The sequence below is a fragment of the Callithrix jacchus genome, chromosome 16, assembly GCF_049354715.1.
Source record: "Callithrix jacchus isolate 240 chromosome 16, calJac240_pri, whole genome shotgun sequence".
In the NCBI taxonomy this organism is placed as follows: Eukaryota; Metazoa; Chordata; class Mammalia; order Primates; family Cebidae; genus Callithrix; species Callithrix jacchus.
Window position 1 is genome coordinate 37,104,001 of NC_133517.1, and position 23,942 is coordinate 37,127,942.

The 23,942-nt window shown below is 38.0% G+C and overlaps 1 protein-coding gene across 1 annotated transcript in view; it reads right to left on the reverse strand.

Moving 5' to 3' along the window:
• Positions 1-7,540: 7,540 nt before the first annotated feature.
• DECR1 (2,4-dienoyl-CoA reductase 1) overlaps positions 7,541-23,942 on the reverse strand; it is a 47,295-nt gene continuing 30,893 nt past the window's right edge. The window contains exons 6-10 of the mRNA XM_008982873.5: positions 16,533-16,632; positions 10,907-10,979; positions 8,706-8,852; positions 7,804-7,866; positions 7,541-7,705 (exon numbers count right to left, since the gene is read on the reverse strand). Of these exons, the coding sequence (XP_008981121.2) occupies positions 7,646-7,705; positions 7,804-7,866; positions 8,706-8,852; positions 10,907-10,979; positions 16,533-16,632 (443 nt within the window). The 3' untranslated portion in view covers positions 7,541-7,645. The remainder of the gene's footprint in view (positions 7,706-7,803; positions 7,867-8,705; positions 8,853-10,906; positions 10,980-16,532; positions 16,633-23,942) is intronic.

A 23,942-nucleotide genomic window follows, 5' to 3' on the forward strand; every position in this document is an offset into this window, starting at 1 on the left:
ACAAAATTCATTCCAAGTTTATTATGAATATAAACGTGAAACATGTAAACAACACAGGAGAATATCTTCAGTATCTCATGCATGAAAATACTTCTTCACATCTAATTATGAAGAAACAGATAGAAAAAACTGGACTCTACTAAAATCAAGAATTTCTGTTCATTAAAAGACTATAAACTTTAAAAAAAACTGAGAGTGAAAAATCAAATTTTAGAATGGAAGATATTTGCAACACATACATTTGACAAAGGCACATATCAAAAATACATTAACATTACTCCCAGAAACCAACATTTAAAAATATAGCCCAATAGAAAAATGTGTAAGAAAGTTAAACAAGTATTTCACAAGAGAAATCCTTGTGAAATCCAGTAACATATAAAAAGTAATCAACTCTATGAGGAATCAGAAGAAATGCAAATTGGTCAGGTACAGTGGCTCATGCCTGTAAGCCCAGCATTTGGGAGGCTGAGGCAGGAGGATCGCTTGAGCCCAGGAGTTTGAGACCAGCCTGGCAACCTGGCGAAACTCTGTCTCTACAAAAAGTTAGCTAGGCATGGTGGCGCAGACCTGTATTTCCAGCTACTAGAGAGGGAGAATCACCTGAGCCCAGAAAGTTGAAGCTGCAGTGAGCTGAGATCATGTCGCTGCACTCCAGCCTAAGGGACAAGAGTGAGACCTTGTCTCTAACAAAGAAAATTAAAACAAATGAGATGCCACCACACACTCATGAATGGCTTAAACAGTGCTGCTCACTACTGGTGAGGATGCAGCACAGTAGAAGTTCCCAAACAGCCTGGTGGGAGGTTAAATTGTAAATAGTCTTGGAAGCCATTGACATTATCTACTAAATTTGAACATATGCATACCCTATAAGCCAGCAATTTCACTTCTAAGTATTATCAATCTAACAGAGAAAGGTGTATATATTTTCGCCAAAAGAATAGAATGTTCACGGTAGTTTTGTATTTGGCATGCCCTCAAACTAGAAATAATCTAAATGTCCACCAAGAGCAGAACTAACAAATTGTGGTATATTCATATATTCTATAAAATACAACAATGAGAATGCATTGGAAATTGCTACACAGAAAGAAAGAAAACAGAAGAATACATATTCTGTGATTCTATTTATACAAATCCCAAAACAGCTTAACAATGGGGTTAGAATTCAAGACAGTGGTTAGTTGTGAGAAGGAGGAAGGGAGTCACAAAGGCAGGCAGAAGGGAGGCTTCTGGGTTCCTAGTAATGTTCTGTTTCTTGACCTGGAGAATAGTTACCTGAGTGCATTTGTATTGTGATAATTCACGATTTGTGCATTTTTGAAGTCATACTTCAACTAACAAGTTAAAAAAAAATGATGGGCTTTCTCCTCTTCGAGGCTTTTGTAATGTAACTGTTATCTCCTAAAAACCCTGGTATTGTCTCTTGATTTAAGTTATGATCACAAGAAATATCCAACTGGGTGAGAGACGTGAGCTTGACTTACTGTGTGACCTAGGGCAAGTCATATAACTTTCTAGGTCTGCAGCCTCCTCAACTGTAAAATAAAAACATTGAGACTTTGCATTTTCTAAGGGTTTTCTAGCTCTAAAATTCTATAATTCAAAGTCATTAAATTCTCGTTGCTTTAGTTTCCACAAGAACAATAAGAAAACAATGGCTGTCACTCTATACCTGAAACATTTCCTGGAGGTGTTTTCACATGTTAATCGGAAGATGAGTGATACTGTTACCAATAATCTTCAATTTACTGAGTACTAACTCTTCCACTAGTGCAACAGAAGCAGGACTCTTACAGAAGGTATTGAGTGACAAAGTAATCATTCTTAAGGTGAACACTGATGTGGTTACAGTCCACATGTGGTCTGTCATAGAATACAGTGATTATCCATAAACAATATGGATAATCTTTCAGACTCAGGAAAAAATATCTGTTAGTCAACATCTCCATGATCTCTCTTCTCTGATCCTCTCTGCCAGGCTGGCAAGCTTTACTTTCTCATCAACCATTTGTAATAACAAAATAATGATGTCATAAATGACTAAGAAACTATTAAAAGAACTATTTTTTTCTTTAGCAGAAGAAAAAATTGCATGCAAACTCATACAAATCAAAATTTTTACAATACCCCTTAAGATACCATTAGGTAAAAAGACAAGAAATTCACAAATGTAAAAAGTATGCAATCTCACTAATAATTAAATAAGTTTTTAATGGAACTATCATTTGTTACATGTAAAAAAGCTGAATAGTTCTCAGTGTTGGCAGGTATTTGTTGAAACGGGCACTGTCACACATTACTCAGGAGGGTTTAAACTCATACAAATCTTTAGAATAACAATTGGATATGTATATCAAAAAAGCTTTAAAAGCTTCACAACTTTGATTAATACTATTTCTAGAAATGAGGAAAAATTTCCAAATTTTAAAAATGTGTTACATAGAAAAATGTTCGAAGTTTATAATACTGAAAAATAAAAGTAACCTGTGATCTCTCTTATGTATAGAATCCAATAAAGCTGAACTCATGGAAGCAGAGAGTAGAATGATGATTGGTACTTTGGGAGGCTGACTCGAGCAGATCACCTGAGGTCAGGAGTTCAACACCAGCCTGGCTAACATGGTGAAACCCCCTTTCTACTAAAAATACAAAAAGTTAGCTGGGTGTGGTGGCATGCACCTGTAATCCCAGCTACTCGGGAGGTTGAGGCAGGAGAATCACTTGAACCTGGGAAGCGGAGGTTGTGGTGAGCTGAAATTGCACCATTGGACTCCAGCTTGGACAAGAGCATGACTCCATCTCAAAAAAAAAATAAAAGAAAGTAGAATGAGTTTACTAGAGGTTAGGGGAGTGGGGAGAAGGGGGTAGGGATTTCTGATCAAAGTGTACAAAATTTCATATAGAGAGAACAGGTTTTAAGACCTATTGCAGCATGACTATAGTCAATAATAATGTGTTGCATATTTAAAATTAACAAATAAAATTACATTTCAAGTGTCTCTCCATAAAAGCCAATAGGTAAGAGAGGTGATAGATATGTTAATTAGCTTGATTTAATTATTCCACATTATACACATTTATCAAAACATCACACTGTATCCCTTAAATGTACAAGGCACCCAATAAATGAATTCAATTGTGATTTGCCAATCAAAAGTAATATTAATACTAATTTTAAAATGCATTGGGAGAGGCATCAGCATTCTTGAAAAACATTAAAATATAAAAAATCTTGCTTGGAGGGATCCAAGATGGCTGAATAGGACCAGTTCTGGAGTGCAGTTCCCAGAGAACAATGCAGAGGGTGAAAGAACACCACGTTTCCAAACGAGTTATTACTGCCCACAGACCAGGAGATTCCCAGGCAGAAAAGCACGGTGAGTTTCCAGCACGGATGTTTCAGCTGGGTCTCTGCATAAAAACTCACACAAATTTGGGAAGCTGTTTCACCTGGCACCTGGAACACGTGGGAGATAGAGCCGCCCATTCAACTGAAAAAGCGGGCTGAAACAGGGAGCTAGGTGATCTGGCTCAGCGGGTCCCACCCCCACAAAGACCAGCAATCTGAAATGCTCTGGATTGAGAGTTTCACAGCAAGCACAGCTGGACCCAGGACAGTTCAGCTCTGTCAAGAGAAGGGTGTCCGCCATTAGCGAGGCAGTCTGCCACTACTGAGGCAGTCTGCCATTACCAAGGCAGTCATCCATTACAAAGGCAGTCCACCATTACCGAGGCAATCCGCCATTACTGGGCAATCTGCCATTACAGAGGCAGTCTGCCATTACTGAGAGAGACCGTCGTTACAGAGGTAGTTCTAACTATATAAACAAAACTGCAAGGAAGTTCATACAGCAGCTGGGCAGAGCCCATGGCAGCTCAGCAATGCCTTTGCTCACAGACTGTGAGTAGGCTACCTCCTCACTGGGCAGGGCATCTCTGAGAAAAGGCAGGAACACATCAGGAACTTATAAAGCCCCACCTTCCCAGGACAGAGCACCTGGGAAAAAAAGGCAGTTATGAGTTCCACTGCAGCAGACTTAAACGTACCTGCCCAGCATCTCTGAACAGAACAACGGAGCTCACAACTCAATACTTATGTTCCTAAAAGGGACAACTATCTCCTCAAGCAGCTCCCTGACCCCCATATATCCAAAGAGTCACCTCATATAGGAGAGCTCAGGCTGACATCTGGTGGGTATCCTTCTGGGACAAAGCTAACAGAAGAAGAAACTGGCAGAAACCCTTACTGTTTTGCAGCCACCGCAAGTGATCCCCAGGCAAGCAGGGTCTGGAGTGAACCTATAGCACAGGGGCCTGATTGTTAGAAGAAAAACTAAAAAAGAGAAAGAAATAGCTTCATCATCAACAAAAAAGTACATCCACTCAGAGACCCCATCCAAAAGACACCAACTAGAAAGACCACAGGTAGATAAATACACAAAAATGGGAAGAAACCAGCACAAAAAGGATGAAAACACCCAAAACCAGAACACCTCTCCTCCTCCAAGGGATCACAACTCATCACCAGCAAAAGAACAAAGCTGGATGGAGAATGAGTCTGAGAAACTGACAGAAACAGGTTTCAGAAGGTAGGTAATAACAAACTTCTCTGAGCTAAAAGAACATGTTCTAACCGAATGCAAAGAAACTACGAACCTTGAAAAAAGGTTTGACGAAATGCTAATGAGAATAAACAGCTTAGAGAAGAATATAAATGACTTAATGGAGCTGAAAAACACAACACAAGAACTTCTCAAAACATACACAAGTTTCAACAGCTGAATCAACCAAGCAGAAGAAAGGATATCAGAGATTGAAGATAAACTCAATGAAATAAAATGAGAAGACAAGATTAGAGAAAAAAGAGTGAAAAGAAATGAACAAAGCCTCCAAGAAATATGGGATTATGTGAAAAGACCTAATCTACATTTGATAGGTGTACCTGAATGTGACAGAGAGAATGAATCCAAGCTGGAAAACACTCTTCAGGATATTATCAGGGGAAAGTCCAGAAAATACAGAGAACACTGCAAAGAAACAGAAATTCCATTTGACACACCAATCCCATTACTAGGTATATATTCAAAGGATTATAAATCATTCTATTATAAAGACACATGCACATGTATGTTCATTGTGGCACTGTTTACAACAGCAAAGACCTGGAACCAACTCAAATGCCCATTGATGATAGACTGGGCAAGGAAAATGTGGCACACATACACCATGGAATACTATGCAGCCATAAAAAATGATGAGTTTGTGTCCTTTGTAGGGACATGGATGAATCTGGAAACCATCACTCTCAGCAAACGGATGCAAGAACAGATACACAAACACCGCATGTTCTCACTTATAGGTAGGTATTGAACAATGAGAACACATGGACGCAGGGAGGGGACCATCACACACTGGGGTCTGTTGTGGGGGATTAGGGGAGGGACAGCGGCGGGTAGGGAAGTTGGGGAGAGATAACATGGGGAGAAATGCCAGATATAGGTGACGGGGAGATGCAGGCAGCAAACTACATTGCCATGTATGTACCTATGCAACAATCCTGCATGTTTTGCACATGTACCCCAGAACTAAAGTACAATAAAACATATTTTAAAATAAATAAATAATAAAAAATTTTAACACAAAGGCCAGGCTCAGTGGCTCATGCCTACAACCCCAGACTTTCAGGAGGCCAGGGCAGAAGGATCACTTGAGGTCAGAAGTTCAAGACCAGCCTGATAAATATGGCAAGAAACTGTCTCTATAAATATTTTAAAAGATAAAAATGATAAATATAAATAGGCCTATTTCCAATAAATAAATTATGGTACATCAAAACAATAGAATGCTAAAAATAATATTTATCTTAAAAAGAATCTGATTTATCATATAATCTGAATTTTTTTTTAAAAAAGGTTGAAAAAACACTGGAAAAATAATATTTAAGTTATATAAGTGTAAACATTTAGTATCAATTTAACCAAAAGGAGAAATATGACTATATTGGTGGAATCAGTGGAGGGAAAGAGTAGGTCTTTATGTGTTTGGATAGAGGTGGATGGGAAGGTGGGTTTGGAAATGGAATGAGTGATAAACTATCACTACAGATGTGTGAACACAAAATCAACACACTAGTGTGATAGTGAATAAGTTTCACGAGACCTGATGATTTTATAACTGGGAGTTTTCCTGCATAGCCCTCCTGCCTGCCGCCATGTAAGATATGACTTTGCTCCTTATTCACCTTCTTCCATGATTGTGAGGCCTCCCTAGCCAGGCTGAACTGTGAGTAAATAAAACTCCTTTCCTTTATAAACTACCCAGTTTTGGTTACGTGTTTATTAGCAGCATGAGAACAGACTGATATACAGAGTTAGTATTAAAGGTAAAATAGAGACTAGGTACCTGTCTGCATTTTATTTTAAGAGTATTGTATTGCAAGCATGTGGAGAAAATGTCAGGCCACTTATTCCAAACCTGTAACATTCCTCTCTATATACATAATTAAATGTAGTAAATGTAATTTATATACACAATTAACTGTCAATGCAATAGGAGTTTCCATATGGGGCTTGTGGCATACAAATTCAAACAGGAAAACTGGATTCCTTTGCAGATTTGTTCAGATGAGGAAAGATGGAAGCTGGTTTCCTCTGCTGGCAACTCGGGCAATGGGAATAGTCAGTCTAATGAACGTGTTATGAGTGACTCCTGGGAAAGCAAAGTGGACATTTTAAAAATATAAGATCAAAAGTATAGCTCTGTAGACTTGGGACTTTGGATTTCTTATTATTTGATTCTCAGGATGACAAATTAGTCAAACCAAACATGAAACTTAATCAGATGAAACACAAAAATATTTTATAGACTTTGTTTACCTTTTTTACCCAGAGAAATCTACTTCTTTTACAGCTGGGATGGCATGCTATCTCCTAGGCATCACATCCTCTAAATTCTAGAGACAGAATGAATTACTTCCTCTTCCACATTTAAATACTGCTGTAATAATACTTACCACAATGTATCATAAATAGTTATTTTTAAGTTTGACTATCTTGCTAGATAATGAATTTTGAGAGGGCAAGGGCTACAGCTTATTCAGTATTAAATAAAATACATGGCTACAAATACGTCATACTAAAAATTAAAGGTTACGAAAAGGTCTTAGTAAAAATTAACTTAATACTAAGTTACCCAAAGAAGATAATTCAGAAGTCTAGTGAAAAGAAAATATACTAGAAAGGCATAGTCTATTAAATGTAGTATGTATCCTCTAATTTCTTTCTTTTAGGCCCATCATTATAGGTATAGTACAATATATAACTCAAATGCCACTCCCACCATTGAGTTTCTCCTGATTTTCCAAGCCAAAAAGATATGTTCTCTCTGCACTTCTATGCATTTTTTACCTCTATCAAAGTCTTTACCTACTCTCCCTATGCCTCCTTTATTTTTTAATGTTTTGAAGGCCTATATTTCATCTTTGAATATACAGTGGCTATCACTGGCCTGGTACATAATACATACTCAATGAATGTTTGTTAATTAACAATTTATTAGACTTGAAATAGTCAAAAGATAAGAGATCGTTTGTTTCATTTCTATTCCCTTGATTGTAAGCAAGATGAAGGCTGGAGTGGTCTTAGGAACCTTTTGTCTTCCTGATAAGTCCTTCTATGGTGTCCCACTGCTCCTTGGTGACCTAACACAAAAAGATGTCAATTTAATGTGCTTTTTACATGTTTTTAAAGCTAGTATCTTAGCTGTTGATATTACATTATACACACAAAATGGCATTACCTTTCTCAGACTGTTGAATTCCCCTGAAATAAGTACTTCCTCTCCACCATCAAATTTAATGACCTGGAAAAACAAATTTTTAAACTCCGAAACTAACCCCTATTAAAAAGTTTCTGAACCACTAACCATTTTCCTATACTAATTGGATGGAATATCTCTTTGGCACTTTAATCAAAGGTGAAATTTTAAAGATAAAACTCATAATTAGACCTAAATTGATTTATTCAGTTTAAAATTCTATTCCTAACATCTTCACAATTTCAAAACTCTACCAAATCTCGAAGATCATCTTAAAGGTATATCTACCAAGGTAACTTGCATCTATTAATTTATCACTTGATATGGTTTAGCTGTGTCTCCACAAAAGTCTCACCTTGAATTGTAATCCTCACAATTATCCCCAGGTGTGGAGGGAGAGACCCGGTAGGAGGTGATTGGATTATTGGGGCAGTTTCCCCCATGCCCTTCTCATTCTCATGAGTGAGTTCTCATAAGACCTGATGGTTTTATAAGGGACTCCTTCCCCTTCACACACACACATCTCTCTCTCTGTCTCCCTTTTCTCTCTCCCTATTGCCTGCTGCCATGTAAGACGTGACTCTCCCCCTTCAGCCATAATTGTAAATTTCCTGTGCCCTCCTCAGACATGCAAAACTGTGTCAATTAAACCTCTTTTCTTTATAAATTACACAGTCTCAGGTACATCTTTAGCAGTGTGAGAACAGATGAATACATCACTGAATAAATGTCATAGGCTAAACAATATATGTAATATTTTGATATTACAGCTAAATACATATTTTAAATCATATTTACATTCAGCATTGTCATGATTGGTTCCACAACAGTCCTCCCTGCCCTAAACACACTCCTGAAAAAAAGTGAAGAGAAATGACGCTTACTGCTCCATTAATCCAAGAAGCATAATCACTACAAAGGAAAGCAGCAAGATTTGCAAGTTCTTCCACAGTCCCCAGGCGACCACAGGGAATTCTGTCAATCATTTCTTTCTCAAATGCTCCAGTTGGGTCCAGACGGCTAAAGGCACCCTTAGAAATTAAGAAAACAATTAGGTTGTGTTGAGTTTTTCAGTGCAATTCCTTTCCTACTTAAGAAAAAAAAAATGTGTATAAAATGGCATGCTACCATGCAGCTTAACATCTTAGACTTTGTAAGTAAAAAAGAATTTCACCAAATTCTTCTTTTAAAAAAGTAGATCACTGGAAAATATAACCCTTTTAATCTTAGTTTCTTCTATGTAAAATAAGGATATATATCTTAGCTACCTCACAAAATTATTATAAGCCTCAAATGAAAAATATATATTTAAGTACTCTGAAATATGTATAAGCTTAGTGTAAAGGCAGTGGTATTACTAGCTTTTTATTTAGTAAATGCAGAAAAGTGACTCATGGGAAATATTTAAGAGAAAATTTATTTTCTTCTTTCATCCCAAAATATTGGAAAAGGAAGAAAACAAGTATGTAGAAATTCAATTAGATTCTAGAGAGAGAAAAACTGTAACTAAATTGGCCAATTTGCTTTCTGCCAATGATGTGAAGGAACAGACCAAGATGAATTACGGATGTGCACTGATTAATAAAAACAACTGAATTTTTCTGTACTAGTGCATTGAAATTTAGGTGACAGTTATTCTCAGTAACACAGGCATAAGACAGAACAAACACTCAGGGGACTCCATGAGAGACCTCCAGTTCTTCCCAGGAGGGTATAAAGCCCAGAGACAAGGTGTAGCAACTGGTCCTGATCCTGGTTCTAAAAAGTGCATACTAGGGAGTTTCTACACTTCAGCTTTCTTTTAATCTCTTTAACAGTAAATACTTATTATTTGGGTACAACTCCTATCTCAGTGGCTTGACCATAAATTCCTTGCAGGTAAGCACTTTCTCAGAGATATTTCTGTATCTTTCTCAGTACCCTTGCATACAGAGGGCAGTCAATAAATATATGTTAAATAAATAAATAAATAAAATGCAGGTGATTTTTTCCCCTAGATATGGGGGTCTTGGAGAGATGCCTCTGTGTCTATAAGCTTCTTTTCAGATATGCTTAGGACATGGCCACCTTCAATCATGTGTTTTAAGGTATGTTTTTAAGGTTTTCTCCACTAATTTTATTAGACTGTTTAGTATTGACGTGACAGATAAATAAGATAGTCCATCAAGTTCCAGTCACTCAGGAAGTTTTTATTTCCATTTCCCATCCTTTAAACTGCTAAATAAACTAATATGGCCATTTTCAAGTTACTATTTAATACCCAGAGCTACCTATAATCCAAATATCCCTTGGTATTATTTTCCAGTCTGTTTATAGAACTGAAAAAAGTTACCAAATTTTGCCTGGGCTTTTAACATTACATCTGGTTAGCATTATAAATTCTTGCTTTAGGTGAAAACCAAGAGTGTGAGAGTGAAGTTATTCTGGGGTAATGAGAGAGCAGAGAAGCTGTGGACATTCTGAGCAACATCTGTAACAACATTAGAGATAATTACAAGTTGCAATGAGTATCTGCAAGGATTATTACTTACAGGTGAAATCCATGCTGTCAGACAGATTTATAATCAGAGAGATGTGGGCGTTAGATGGCATGCATAATTGACTGAGAGTGAAAGGGAATAGGCATGAGTCAAGGAAAATGCTACCTATAGCAAGACTAAGCCTGTATAATAAATTACAAGAGCATCTATTAAACTAAAAATATAGTTATATTTTCTTGATTTGAAAAAAATCAGGATGTCAGACAATGTAAGAGCCTTTAAAATGTAGTGAAAGTTGACAAATAGAGGACAGTAACAGACCACTGAAACAAATCAGACAAAGTGCCAAAACTGATGGCATAAAAGATCTCAAAAGATGATTAAGGCACTGAAATAGACATTATGAAGAAATTGCATAGCTGCTATATTCCTGCCTGCCTCTTTCTTATATTTGATAATGAATAAAAGCAAAAGCCTTTTCCCTAGAACCAGGGCTCTAAACCCAGGCATCTCTGGAAAGTCCTTTACATAACAACCAGAATATATTTATTAGTTTTTCATTATTTAATCATTCACAATGTAATAATAAGCAAAATACAACTTACTTTGGTTTTTATAGGCCCTGGTTGAATCACATTGAATCGCATACCATATTTACCCCATTCAGCCGCAAGAGATCTAAAAATTAAAATCAACAACATACATTCTGAAATATTATACTGTATATTAAAAACAGTAATAACTGAGACTCACTGGATGCTTACTACATGCTAGAGATTACAACCCCAACAGGTAGGTACTCTTATTGTTCCCTATGTTACAGATAATGTAACTTGGACACAGAAAGGTTACATTATTTTCTCTAGGTCATATGGCCAATTTGTCAATCTCAAGAGGTCTAGCTTCAGTCTGTACCCTTAGTCACTCTACTGTACAACCTACTGTTTACATTTTAGTGTCCTTAACCACTATGCTATACCACCTAGCATTTGTACATTAGAACATTAAGTCCAGAAAAAGAAGAAAAAAAAGAACATTAAGTCCAATGTCAATATACATTTTTAAAGTATTCATTACTCACATAAAAACATGAGTGCTTCATGCCCTTCCCTCACATTTTCTGGAGTTTAGTCTTGTAGTTACAAAGCTCATTATAACTTTACTAATAACCCTGTATCATTGGATTACAATGTCTATAACATCACAAGTGCTTTATTTGAGTAAAAGATTACATCAATTGAAAATATTAACCACATCCATGTCTAACTAACATCCTTTAATATAATTGTTGAACTAAACTTGAATGGAAATAGGAATCTAACAAAATCTTGCTTAATGTCCTAAAGCAAATTATAACACTAATAGCAAACAAAGAACTTCAAAGGAACTTGTTTTAAAAGCTTACTTGACAGATAGCTCTTTTAAAATCTAAATTTATTTTAAAAATTTATATTTATATGTATATTTGTATGTATATATACTTATTATAATTTTTAAAAATGACAAGGTAGCTTAAAAGAATGCAAATGAGGGAGATAAAATAATTTGAAAGAAAGGAAAGAAAAAAAGCAAGATAAAGAGAGAAATGCCAGGATTAGGAAATATAAAGAAGCCAAGAATGAAGCTAATATCTAAATGTATTGAAGTGTGTGAAGTTCCATAAAACTGCAATAGTCACATCACAAATTTGAATCTACTCTTTCGATGACTCTACACAAAAAAAGGCAAGCCTAATCAGTAATACAATCCACAGTATCCTTAAAGAAAGAACAAGCTAATTGCTCAGGAAAAGCACAATTGTTTCTAATACGAAAAATTGTTTAAGTCTTCCTAGACTTACAAAAGAAAAATTGTGTTGTATAACAATCTTAAAACACTGTATCCGTGCAATACATAAAATGGGCTAAGTTCAAAGTTGATAAATGGGAACTTCTACACAGCAAAAGAAACAATCATCAGAGTGAAAAAGTAACCTACAGAATGGGAGAAAAGTTTTGTAATCTATCCATCTGACAAAGGGCTAATATCCAGAATCTACAAAGAACTTAAACAAATTTACAAGAAAAAAAAATCCCATCAAAAGTGGGTGAAGGATATGAACAGACACTTCTCAAAAGAAGACATTTATGCAGCCAACAAACATATGAAAAAAAGCTCATCATCTCTGGTCATTAGAGAAATCCAAATCAAAACTACAATAAGATACCATCTCATGCCAGTTAGAATGGCGATCATTAAAAAGTCAGGAAACAACAGATGCTGGTGAGGATGTGGAGAAATAGGAACTCTTTTACACCGTTAGTGGAAATGTAAGTTAGTTCAACCATTGTGGAAAACAGTGTGGCGATTCCTCAAGGATCTAGAACAAGAAATACTATTTGGCTCAGCAATCCAATTACTGGGTATATACCCAAAGGATTATAAATCATTCTACTATAAAGTTGCATGAACACGTATGTTTCTTGCAGCACTGTTCACAATAGCAAAGACTTGGAACCGACCCAAATGCCCATCAATAGACTAGATTTTAAAAAATAGTGGCACATATACACCATGCAATACTATGCAACCATAAGAAAGGATGTGTTCATGTCTTTTGCAGGGACATGGATGAAGCTGGAAACCATCATTCTCAGCAAACTAACACAGGAACTGAAAACCAAACACTGCATGTTCTCACTTATAAGTGGGAGTTGAACAATAAGAACACATGAACACAGGGAGGGGAACATCACACACAAGACCTGTCAAGGGCTGAGGGGTTAGAGAAGGAACAGCATTAGGAGAAATACCTAATGTAGATGATGGGTTGATGGGTGCAGCAAACCACCATGGCACATGCATACCTATGTAACAAACCTGCACATTTTGTGCATGTATCCCAGAACTTAAAGTATAATTAAAAAAAAAAAGGGCTATGTTCTATGAAACTATCACATATCCATTAATATAGTCTTACAGCATCATTTCAAAGGCAAGTTCAGTAAAACCAGTTCTACAGAATAGGGCACATGCAACCTAAGGATAGCCTATTAATCTGACTTAATCCATGAATGCATTTTAGTGAAATGGGTGGGCTGTATGTTTCAGACAAAACATACATAAAAATTGCTTCTCCGAGTGATGTTTTTGACAAAGTTCATTGCCATAGCTACCCTGGGCATTTATTTATAATGTATCTACTCTAAATTGCTTCATGTCTTAGTAGAATTACTGTACTGAGCAGAATCTATTTTCTTAACAGCAACCTGTTAAAAAAATCTGCCTAGAGGAAAAGCCATCCTCTCTCTACTCAGAGGTATGCCAGATACATTTGTTCAGTTGCTAGCATGATCTTTCAACTATCATTAGGCTAGCTGATAAACTGAAGAACTATTGTAATTTGATAATGAATCCACCTCATACAGTTAGCTCTGCGTGTTTAAATGCTAAGAACAATATATTCAATGTTAGCCATTATTATTGTTCATTCAACAAATGTTTATCATATACTTGCCACATGTCAAAACTATAAATATTGTTTAGCCTCAAATAAAGTCAATCCCTGCTCTCAAAAGAGCAGTCCCTTCCTCTCAAGAGAGGTGGGGTTGGTTATATAATAAACTAGTTACTAGGCTAGGAATTCTGTGATGTGAGTCATACCTGCTTAAAGGAAGAACCTAAGTAGGAGTGATAGGGAGGGCTTCTCTGAAGAGGTAACATTTGAGTTTATGGGTGAAGAAGTAATAGGCAAGAGGCAGGGGAAAGGAGAATGAGATGAGAAATTAAGACAGTAAGATGGTAATATGGTTTGGCTCTGTGTCCTCACCCAAATCTCACCCTGAATTGTAATAATCCCCACATGTCAAGGGTGAGATCAGGTAGAGACAACTGAGTGATGGGAGCAGTTTTCTCCATGCTGTTCTCGTGACAGTAAGTTCTCACAAGATCTAATAGTTTGATAAGAGGCCCCTTTCACCTGGCACTCATTCCCTCTCCTGCTGCCCTTTGAAGAGGTGCCTTCTACCATAATTGTAAGTTTCCTGAGGCCTCCTTTGCCATGCAGAACTGTGAGTCAGTTAAACCTCTTTTCTTTACAAATTACACAGTCACAGAAATTTCTTCATAGCAGTGTGAGAACAGACTAATACAGATGGAGAAAGGAAGACAGCCAAGGCATATGGGTCAGTATGGGTAAAAGGCAAGGGCCCAAACAACATGTAGAATTTGGGAGCCTCCAATGCCTTATTTAGTATGACTGTGTACTATAAAGTATAAGAAGAAGGTCAAGGGGAACTCAAGCTATAAAGGAAGGCACATGTTTATTGAGCATCTCTTATATGCAGGAATACAAAGAAAAGCAGCACAAAATCAGTTCTTAAAGGACATGAAATGGAAAGTTTTAACAAGATAAAATAGTACCAACAAAACGAATATTGACATTGTACAAATGCTGCCAAAATAGTCAAGTTCTCATCCTTTATTTCCAACACCACCTGACCTTAAAAATGGTAATTATCTCTATTCAGACTAAGATTCAGCTTGTGAATAAATATTTCTATCTCAAACTAATGTGTATTTACTGATTTAAATATTTAAAAATTCACTGGGACTACTAAAAGAAGAGTACAATAATTCAGCTCTACAAGCATGGAGTACCAGCTATGGACCAGGCCCTTCTAGGTACTAAGGATGCAAACATATGGTCCCTTCTCTCACAGAACTCACGCTTAAATTGGGAAGTCAGATAGCTTAATGTTATGAAAAAGGCAGCCATGCCCTACTCTCTGCCGCTGCTATATTAGTATCTTATCTTCATTTTAGAATCTATTTATTAGAGTTTGCCCTCTCACTAGATTGAATTAAACAAATTTTAAGGCACAGAGAGAAGGGAATGATTAAAAACATCCCAAAGGAAGTACATAAAACACTACAGAAAAATTCTAACAACAATATAACTCAGGCATAGATATATGAAAATGTATTGTAAGTTTGGGGAACCATGGAACAGTTCAATGTAAATTAAAGCATAAAAATAAATGGAATAGTAAAAAAATTAAAACTCAGCTGACAATGAGAACTGTTTGATTTATATCACTATCATATCCCTAGGACCAAGCACACATAAGGCATACAATAAATATTTACTGAATGAATAAATTAATTAACAATGGCCAGAGACAAGTTGTTTAGAATGTCATAGTGAGTTCTGGCTTTTATTCCAAAGAGTGACCAGAAATGATCTGTTTTAGCTGGGGAATGTCATGAGCAGACTTATATGTTCTTAGAAAGATAATTCTAGTGAAAATGTGAATTAAAAATACAGGGGAAAGAGACTGCTAGCAAAGAAATATGCCATGATTATAGTAAGCCAGACAAGCCATGAAATGATGAGAACCCCCATTATATCAAAGATAATGGAAAAGGCCAATGGAGAACAAATTCAAAAAGCAATCATGGCTGGGTATGGTGGCTCATGCCCAGCACTTTGGGAGGCTGAGGCAGGAGGATTTCTTGAGGTAAGGAGTGCCAAACCAGCCTGGGCAACATAACAAGACCTCATCTCTACAAAAAAATTTTTTTAATTAGCCAGGTGCTGTAGTCCCAGCTACTTGGGAGGCTAAGGCAGCTTGAGTTTGGATAGCTTGAGTTTGGGAAATTAAGGCTGCAATGAGCTGTGACTGCACCACTGCACTCCAGCTTGGGTAACAGAGTGAAGCCCTGTCTCAAAAAAAAAAAAAGGCAGTCATACTCTGCTGAGAAAATGCCACTGGACTTGGCAAGTGCTCATGGTCTGTGTAGTACTATTAATCTTATACAGTATGTGCAATAAAAGAATAAAGATGTGCTTATGAGAGAGCTTAGGGATGGCACTGCTAAAGATCTGTGAGAAATCAAAAAAGCTATAGTCCTGTGGTGTCTAATACATAGCTACTAGCCATATACAACTATTAATTTTTTTAATTTAATTTCTCTGTCACAGTGGCCACATTCCAAGGGTTCAATATCTACATGTGGCTATTGGATAGTGCATATTTACAGAACATTTCCATCACTGCAGAAAGTTCCAAAGGACAGTGCTGCTATAGATGAATAGGACTTATCTGGGAGATAAAATTTGTGTCTCATGGTGAATCCAAGTCTTTGTTTTACTTTTCTCTGGATGGAGACCAGAAAGCAGCAATTTAGTTCCCTGAGCCACCAAACTGTATTATTTATGTTTAGCAACAGAATTGACAAGGAAGTTCTTACTTGCTCATGGCTTCCACGCCTGCTTTGGCAGAAGCACTCGGTACTACAAAACCTGAACCAGTCTCAGCATAGATAGTTGTAATAGCAAGAAATGCTGCTCCTGAAATTGTAAAAGGATGCAGTCGATTAGCAATACAGCTATATCACTTCGCATAAGGAAAACATGATTTATAAGAATGGGTTCTGAGTCAAGAGGGCATAAGAAAACTGAAGTATTTTTTAAAACTTCACTCACTCTAAAGTAATGAGAGAATAACCTAAGAAAATTGATATGTCTTGCTACTAATCTTGTGATTTAGGATGGCCCAGTCTGCACTTACTTGGAATGTATGCCTGGCAAGTCAATACAAAAGCCCAAATCTCAGAGGCCTGCCCCTACTGCACCTTGTATAATCAGCTGGGCAGGATTCCCATTAACTAAGTACTACTTGAATAAGAATAAATCAGAATTAAAATTAAACTAGCACAGACCTCTGCCTCTAGACATGATGAACTTACCCTTCTGCTGTAAATATCAAGAAACCTGAGTAAGATATACGCTACACGGTGGCTCAAGCCTGTAATCCCAGCACTTTGGGAGGCCGAGGCGGGTGGATCACGAGGTCATGAGATAGAGACCATCCTGGTCAACATCGTGAAACCCCCGTCTCTACTAAAAATACAAAAAATTAGCTGGGAATGGTGGCGCGTGCCTGTAATCCCAGCTACTGAGGCTAAGGAGGGAGAATTGCCTGAACCTAGGAGTCGGAGGTTGCGGTGAGCCAAGATCACGCCATTGCACTCCAGCCTGGGTAACAAGAGCAAAACTCCATCTCGGAAAAAAAAAAACAGATATATGCCACAATTATGTACAGATACTGTACAGCAAGCAGGGAAGGATTGCGATCTCTGAAAGAAGGAAAATGAATAAGCCCTAAGATACTCCAGATTTTTTTCTAAAGGTACTATAGATGGTAGGATGAGGAGGAGGAACCCAAGCAGAAGATGGCATTCACACTGAGTTAAGAAGATATAGATCAGTTTGGGAAGGCTGAGGAAACTAAGGTTTCTAAGAGTTCCTCCAAGGAGGAAAGTATGCAGAGATATTAATAGAACTCCATAAAGCTGAATAGAGTCTCACTGAGGCTTTAGACAAATAATAAGCTGTACATGTTTAGTGTGAGATTCCATGAGGCCAGGCAAAGAACAACTACCAGGGAGCTTTAAGTGATACAATTCCCAGAGCTCACATAGGGCTGGGAGACATGTGAGTTCTAAGCAGCTTCACTGAACATTGAAGACTTTTAGTAGAGAGCTCAGGAAAAAAAAAAAATAATAATAATAATAATAATAATAATAATAATGCTAGCCAGGTGCGGCGGCTCACTCCTGTAATCCCAGCACTTCAGGAGGCCAAGGTGGGTGGATCATGAGGTCAGGCATTCAAGACCAGTCTGGCCAAGATGGTGAAACGCAGTCTCTCCTAAAAATACAAAAAATTGGCTGGGTGTAGTGGCACATGCCTGTAATCCCAGCTACTCAGGAGGCTGGGGCAGAGAATTGCTTAAACTGCAGGAGGTGGAGATTGCCATGATCAAGATCTCACCACTGCACTCCAACCCAGGCAACAGAGTGAGATTCCATCTCAAAAAAAAAAAAAGAAACAACCTTTGTAGAAGGATTAAATTGGCCCAAAAGCAAAGGCTACTATAGACTTGCTGAAATAAAGCTTTAAAACGACCCTTCACAATAACATAACGTTCACAGCAAGCAATAAAAATGTACTGCACATAAAAAGACACAGAAACCTAACCAGGAGAAAAATCATTAATAGACCCAGAGAAGACAGAAGTAGCAGACAAATAGCCTTTTAAATGCTATTACAAATATTTTTAAAGATTTCACTGAAAATATTAGTATAATGAGAACAGTGAAAAATACAAAATAAAAACAAATACGACTCCTAAAGCAGACAAATACAATATCTGAAATGAATAATTGAACAAATAAGCTTAGCTGCAGAAGAAAAGATCCATGAATCTGAAGACACAGCAATGTTAACTATCCAAAATGAAGGACAAATGGGGAAAAAAAATCTGAAGAGAAAAACCAGTAGAACCTCATTGCCTGTGGAACAATATCTAGCATTCTAAAAAACATAATTGGAGTCACAGAGGAAGAAAATGTACTTGAAATAAGGACTAAAAAATTCCAAATTTGGTAAAAAATATAACTTACAGATGCAGAAAGCTAAACTAATACATCAAGACATTACCATAATAATCACTGAAACCAGTGATATATAGATACTTAATAGCAGCCAAATGTAAAAATAAACAGTAAAAATATACAAACACAAATAAAAATTTTCATTATATTCTGATCAGAAATAATGTAAGCTAGAAGACGATGGAATTACATTTTTAAGGTATGGAAAGATAAAAGCTTGTTAACCTGAATCTCATATCCATCAAAACTACCCTTCAAAAATAAAGGTGATATGAAGATGATATTACAAGAGAAATGGTAAATAGGTAAATATAAAATATTTTTTCTTGTTTTCTAAATTTCTTTTTAAAATGACTGATTGTATAAAAATAAAAAAATTGGGGGGAGGACTCAAGATGGTGCTGTGAGAACAACCCAGGATTGGAGCTCTCATTGAATCCACAAACGGTGAGTTGGAGCTGCATTTCCAGACTGATCTTTGTTGCCCACAGAACAGGGAAACTCCCAAGTATAAAAAACACATGGGACGCCAGGCAGTAGGTCTGCCTGGCGAAGCTGGCAGCCGGGGCGGCAGCGGCTGGCCCTACCCAGCAATCCCCACAGGGCGCGCTTGTCCAGGTGCCCTGTTGAACCAGCAACCTGAGACTTGAGAGGGCTGGACTTGAGACTGAACGAGACTTGGACAGTAGGCCAGCCCAGGGGACTGCAGGGACAGATCGTTTGGGACACCCAGTGGGACGAACAAAACCGCGATTTCAAACTATCCCGAGCAGATGGTCCAAGACGCTCTGTGGGGGAGGGGCGTCCACCACTACCGAGGCAACCCGCCCCAACTGAGATACACGCCCACCGCTGATGCAGCCAGCCATTGCCGAGGCAACCCGTCCCTACTGAGATACACGCCCACTGCTGACGCAGCCTGCCGTTGCAGAGGCAACACGCTACAACGAAGAGACTCCGCAGCAGGGCGTGGCGGAGACCACAGCAGAGCCTGCAGGAACAGGGCGAATCACACAACAGCAGGGTGGAGCCTCAGCAGCCAAACAGCGGCTAGTCTGCCTTCTAGCTGGGCAGGACACCTTGTCGGACATCGAAAAATAAAGCCCGAACCCCCCAACACAGAGCATTTGAGAAAAAAAGGGTTTTTTTTAATGAGCTCTGTTGCAGCAGAATCAAACATAGCAGCCTAACAGCCCTGAATGAACAACAGAGCTCACAGCTCAGCAATTGAGCTCCAAAAAAGTACAGACTGTCTCCTCAAGCAGCTCCCTGACCCCTCTATATCCAAAAGACTGACATTTGGCAGGCATCATCCTGGGACAAAGATAGCAGAAAAAGAAACAGGTAGCATCCCTCACTGTGCCACAGCTGCTAAAGGTGCACCCCAGACAAGCAGGGCCTGGAGTGGACCTCAGCAGTCGTACAGCAAAGGGGCTAGGCTGGTAGAAGGAAAACCAAGTAACAGAAATACTTAATCATCAACAATCTGGGTGTCCACTCAGAGACCCAATCGAAAAGTCAGCAACTACGCAGATGACAAGCGGATAAACCCACAAAGCTGGGAAGAAACCAGAGAAAAAAGGAGGAAAACACCCGAAACCAGAACACCTTGCCTCCTAGAAAGGACCAAAACTCCTCACCAGCAAGGGAGCAAAGCTGGACGGAGAATGACTGTGACGAAATGACGGAATTAGACTTCAGAAGGTGGATAATGAGAAACTTTTGTGAGCTAAAAGAACATGTATTAAATCAATGCAAAGAAACTAAGGAACTTAAAAAAAGATATGAGGAAATGATAACAAGAATGGATAACTTAGAGAGGAATATGAATGAATTAAAGGAGCCGAAGAACACAATACGAGAACTTCGCGAAGCATGCACAAGTTTCAATAGCCGAATTGACCAAGCAGAAGAAAGAATATCTGAAGTCGAAGACCAACTCAATGAAATTAAACGAGAAACCAAGATTAGAGAAAAAAGCACAAAAAGGAATGAACAAAGTCTCCAAGAAATGTGGGACTATGTGAAAAGACCTAACCTACGTTTGATAGGTGTACCAGAAGGGGACGAAGAGAATGAATCCAAGCTGGAAAATACTCTTCAGGACATCATCCAGGAAAACTTCCCCCACCTAGCAAGACAGGCCAACACTCAAATGCAGGAAATACAGAGAACACCACAAAGATATTCTGCAAGAAGATCAACCCCAAGGCACATAATCGTCAGATTCAACAAGGTTGAAATAAAGGAGAAAATACTAAGGGCAGCCAGAGAGAAAGGTCGAGTTACCCACAAAGGGAAGCCCATCAGACTCACAGCAGATCCCTCGGCAGAAACACTACAAGCCAGAAGAGAGTGGGGGCCAATATTCAACATTCTTAAAGAAAAGAACTTTCAACCCAGAATTTCATATCCAGCCAAACTGAGCTTCAGAAGTGAAGGAAAAATAAAATCCTTTGTGAACAAGCAAGTACTCAGAGATTTTGTCACCACCAGGCCAGCTTTACAAGAGCTCCTAAAAGAGGCACTACACATAGAAAGGAACAACCAGTACCAGCCATTCCAAAATCACACTAAAAGTTAAAGAGCATCAACATACTGAAGATTCTACAACAACTAACAGGCCAAAGAGCCACTTAGCATCAAAATGGCAGTATCAAATTCACACATAACAATATTAACCCTAAATGTAAATGGACTAAATGCACCAATCAAAAGACACAGACTGGCAAATTGGATAAAAATCCAAAACCCATCAGTGTGCTGTATCCAGGAAACCCATCTCACGTGCAAGGATACACAAAGGCTCAAAATAAAGGGATGGAGGAAGATTTACCAAACAAATGGAGAGAAAAAAAAAAAGCAGGAGTTGCAAGTCTCATCTCTGATTAAATAGACTTTAAAGCAACAAAGATCAAAAGAGACAAAGAAGGCCATTACATAATGGTAAAAGGATCGATACAACAAGAAGAGCCAACAATCCTAAACATATATAGACCCAATACAGGAGCACCCAGATACATAAGGCAAGTTCTTAATGACTTACAAAGAGACTTAGACTCCAACACAATAATAGTGGGAGACTTTCACACTCCACTGTCAATATTAGACAGATCAACCAGACAGAAAATCAACAAGGATATCCAGGGCTTGAACTCAGACCTGGAGCAAGCAAACCTGATAGACATTTACAGAACTCTCCACCCCAAATCCACAGAATATACATTCTTCTCAGCACCACATCACACCTACTCTAAAACTGACCACATAATTGGAAGTAAAGCACTGCTCAACAAATGCAAAACAACTGAAATCATAACAAACAGCCTCTCAGACAATAGTGCAATCAAGTTAGAACTCAGAATTCAGAAACCAACCCAGAACCGCACAGCTTCATGGAAACTGAACAACTGGCTCTTGAATGTTGACTGGGTAAACAATGAAATGAAGGCAGAAATAAAGAAGTTCTTCAAAACCAATGAGAACGAAGACACAACATGCCAGAATCTCTGGGACACATTTAAAGCAGTCTCTAGAGGAAAGTGTATAGCATTAAGTGCCCATATGAGAAGAATGGAGAGATCCAAAATTGACACCCTATCGTCAAAATTGAAAGAGCTAGAAGAGCAAGATCAAAAAAACTCAAACCCAGCAGAAGACAAGAAATAACTAAGATCAGAGCTGAACTGAAGGAGATTGAGATAGGAAAAACCCTTCAAAAAATCAATAAATCCAAGAGCTGGTTTTTTGAAAAGATCAACAAAATAGACAGACCACTAGCCAGATTGATTAAAAATAAAAAAGAGAACAACCAAATAGATGCAATAAAAAATGATAAAGGGGAAATCACCACAGATTCCACAGAAATTCAAACCATCATCAGAGAATATTATAAACAACTCTATGCACATAAACTAGTAAACCTGGAAGAAATGGATAAATTCCTGGACTCCTGTGTCCTCCCAAGCCTAAACCAGGAGGAAGCTGAAACTATGAATAGACCAATAACAAGGTCAAAAGTCGAGGCAGCAATTAAGAGCCTACCACACAAAAAAAGCCCAGGTCCAGACGGGTTCACAGCCGAATTCTACCAGACACACAAAGAGGAGCTGGTACCATTCCTTCTAAAACTATTTCAAACAATCCAAAAAGAGGGAATCCTTCCCAAATCATTTTACGAGACCGACATCATCCTGATACCAAAACCCGGCAGAGACCCAACAAGAAAAGAAAACTTCAGGCCAATATCCATGATGAACATAGATGCAAAAATCTTCAATAAAATATTGGCAAGCCAAATGCAACAGCAAATCAAAAAACTTATTCACCGTGATCAAGTAGGATTCATCCCAGGGATGCAAGGCTGGTTCAACATATGCAAGTCTATCAACGTAATTCACCACATAAACAGAACCAAAAACAAAAACCACATGATTATCTCAATTGACGCAGAGAAGGCATTTGACAAAATTCAACAGCCCTTTATGCTAAAAACCTCAATAAACTCGGTATCGATGGAACGTATCTCAAAGTAATAAAAGCTATTTATGACAAACCAACAGCCAATATCATACTGAATGGGCAAAAACTGGAAGCATTCCCTTTGAAATCTGGCACTAGACAAGGATGCCCTCTTTCACCACTCCTATTCAATATAGTTCTGGAAGTTCTAGCCAGAGCAATCAGGCAAGAAAGAGAAATAAAGGGTATTCAAATAGGAAAGGTGGAAGCCAAATTGTCTCTATTTGCAGACGACATGATAGTATACCTAGAAGACCCCATCGCCTCAGCCCAAAAACTCCTGAAACTGATAAGCAACTTCAGCAAAGTCTCAGGATATAAAATCAATGTGCAAAAATCACAAGCATTCGTCTACACCAATAACAGACTTAAAGAAAGCCAAATCAAGAACGAACTGCCATTCACAATTGCTACAAAAAGAATAAAATACCTTGGAATACAACTCACAAGGAACGTAAGGGACCCCTTCAAGGAGAACTACAAACCACTGCTCAACGAAATAAGAGAGGACACAAACAGATGGAGAAACATTCCATGTTCATGGTTAGGAAGAATTAATATCGTGAAAATGGCTATACTGCCCAAAGTAATTTACAGAATCAACGCTATCCCCATCAAGCTACCATCGACTTTCTTCACAGAACTGGAAAAAACCACCATGAACTTTATATGGAACCAAAA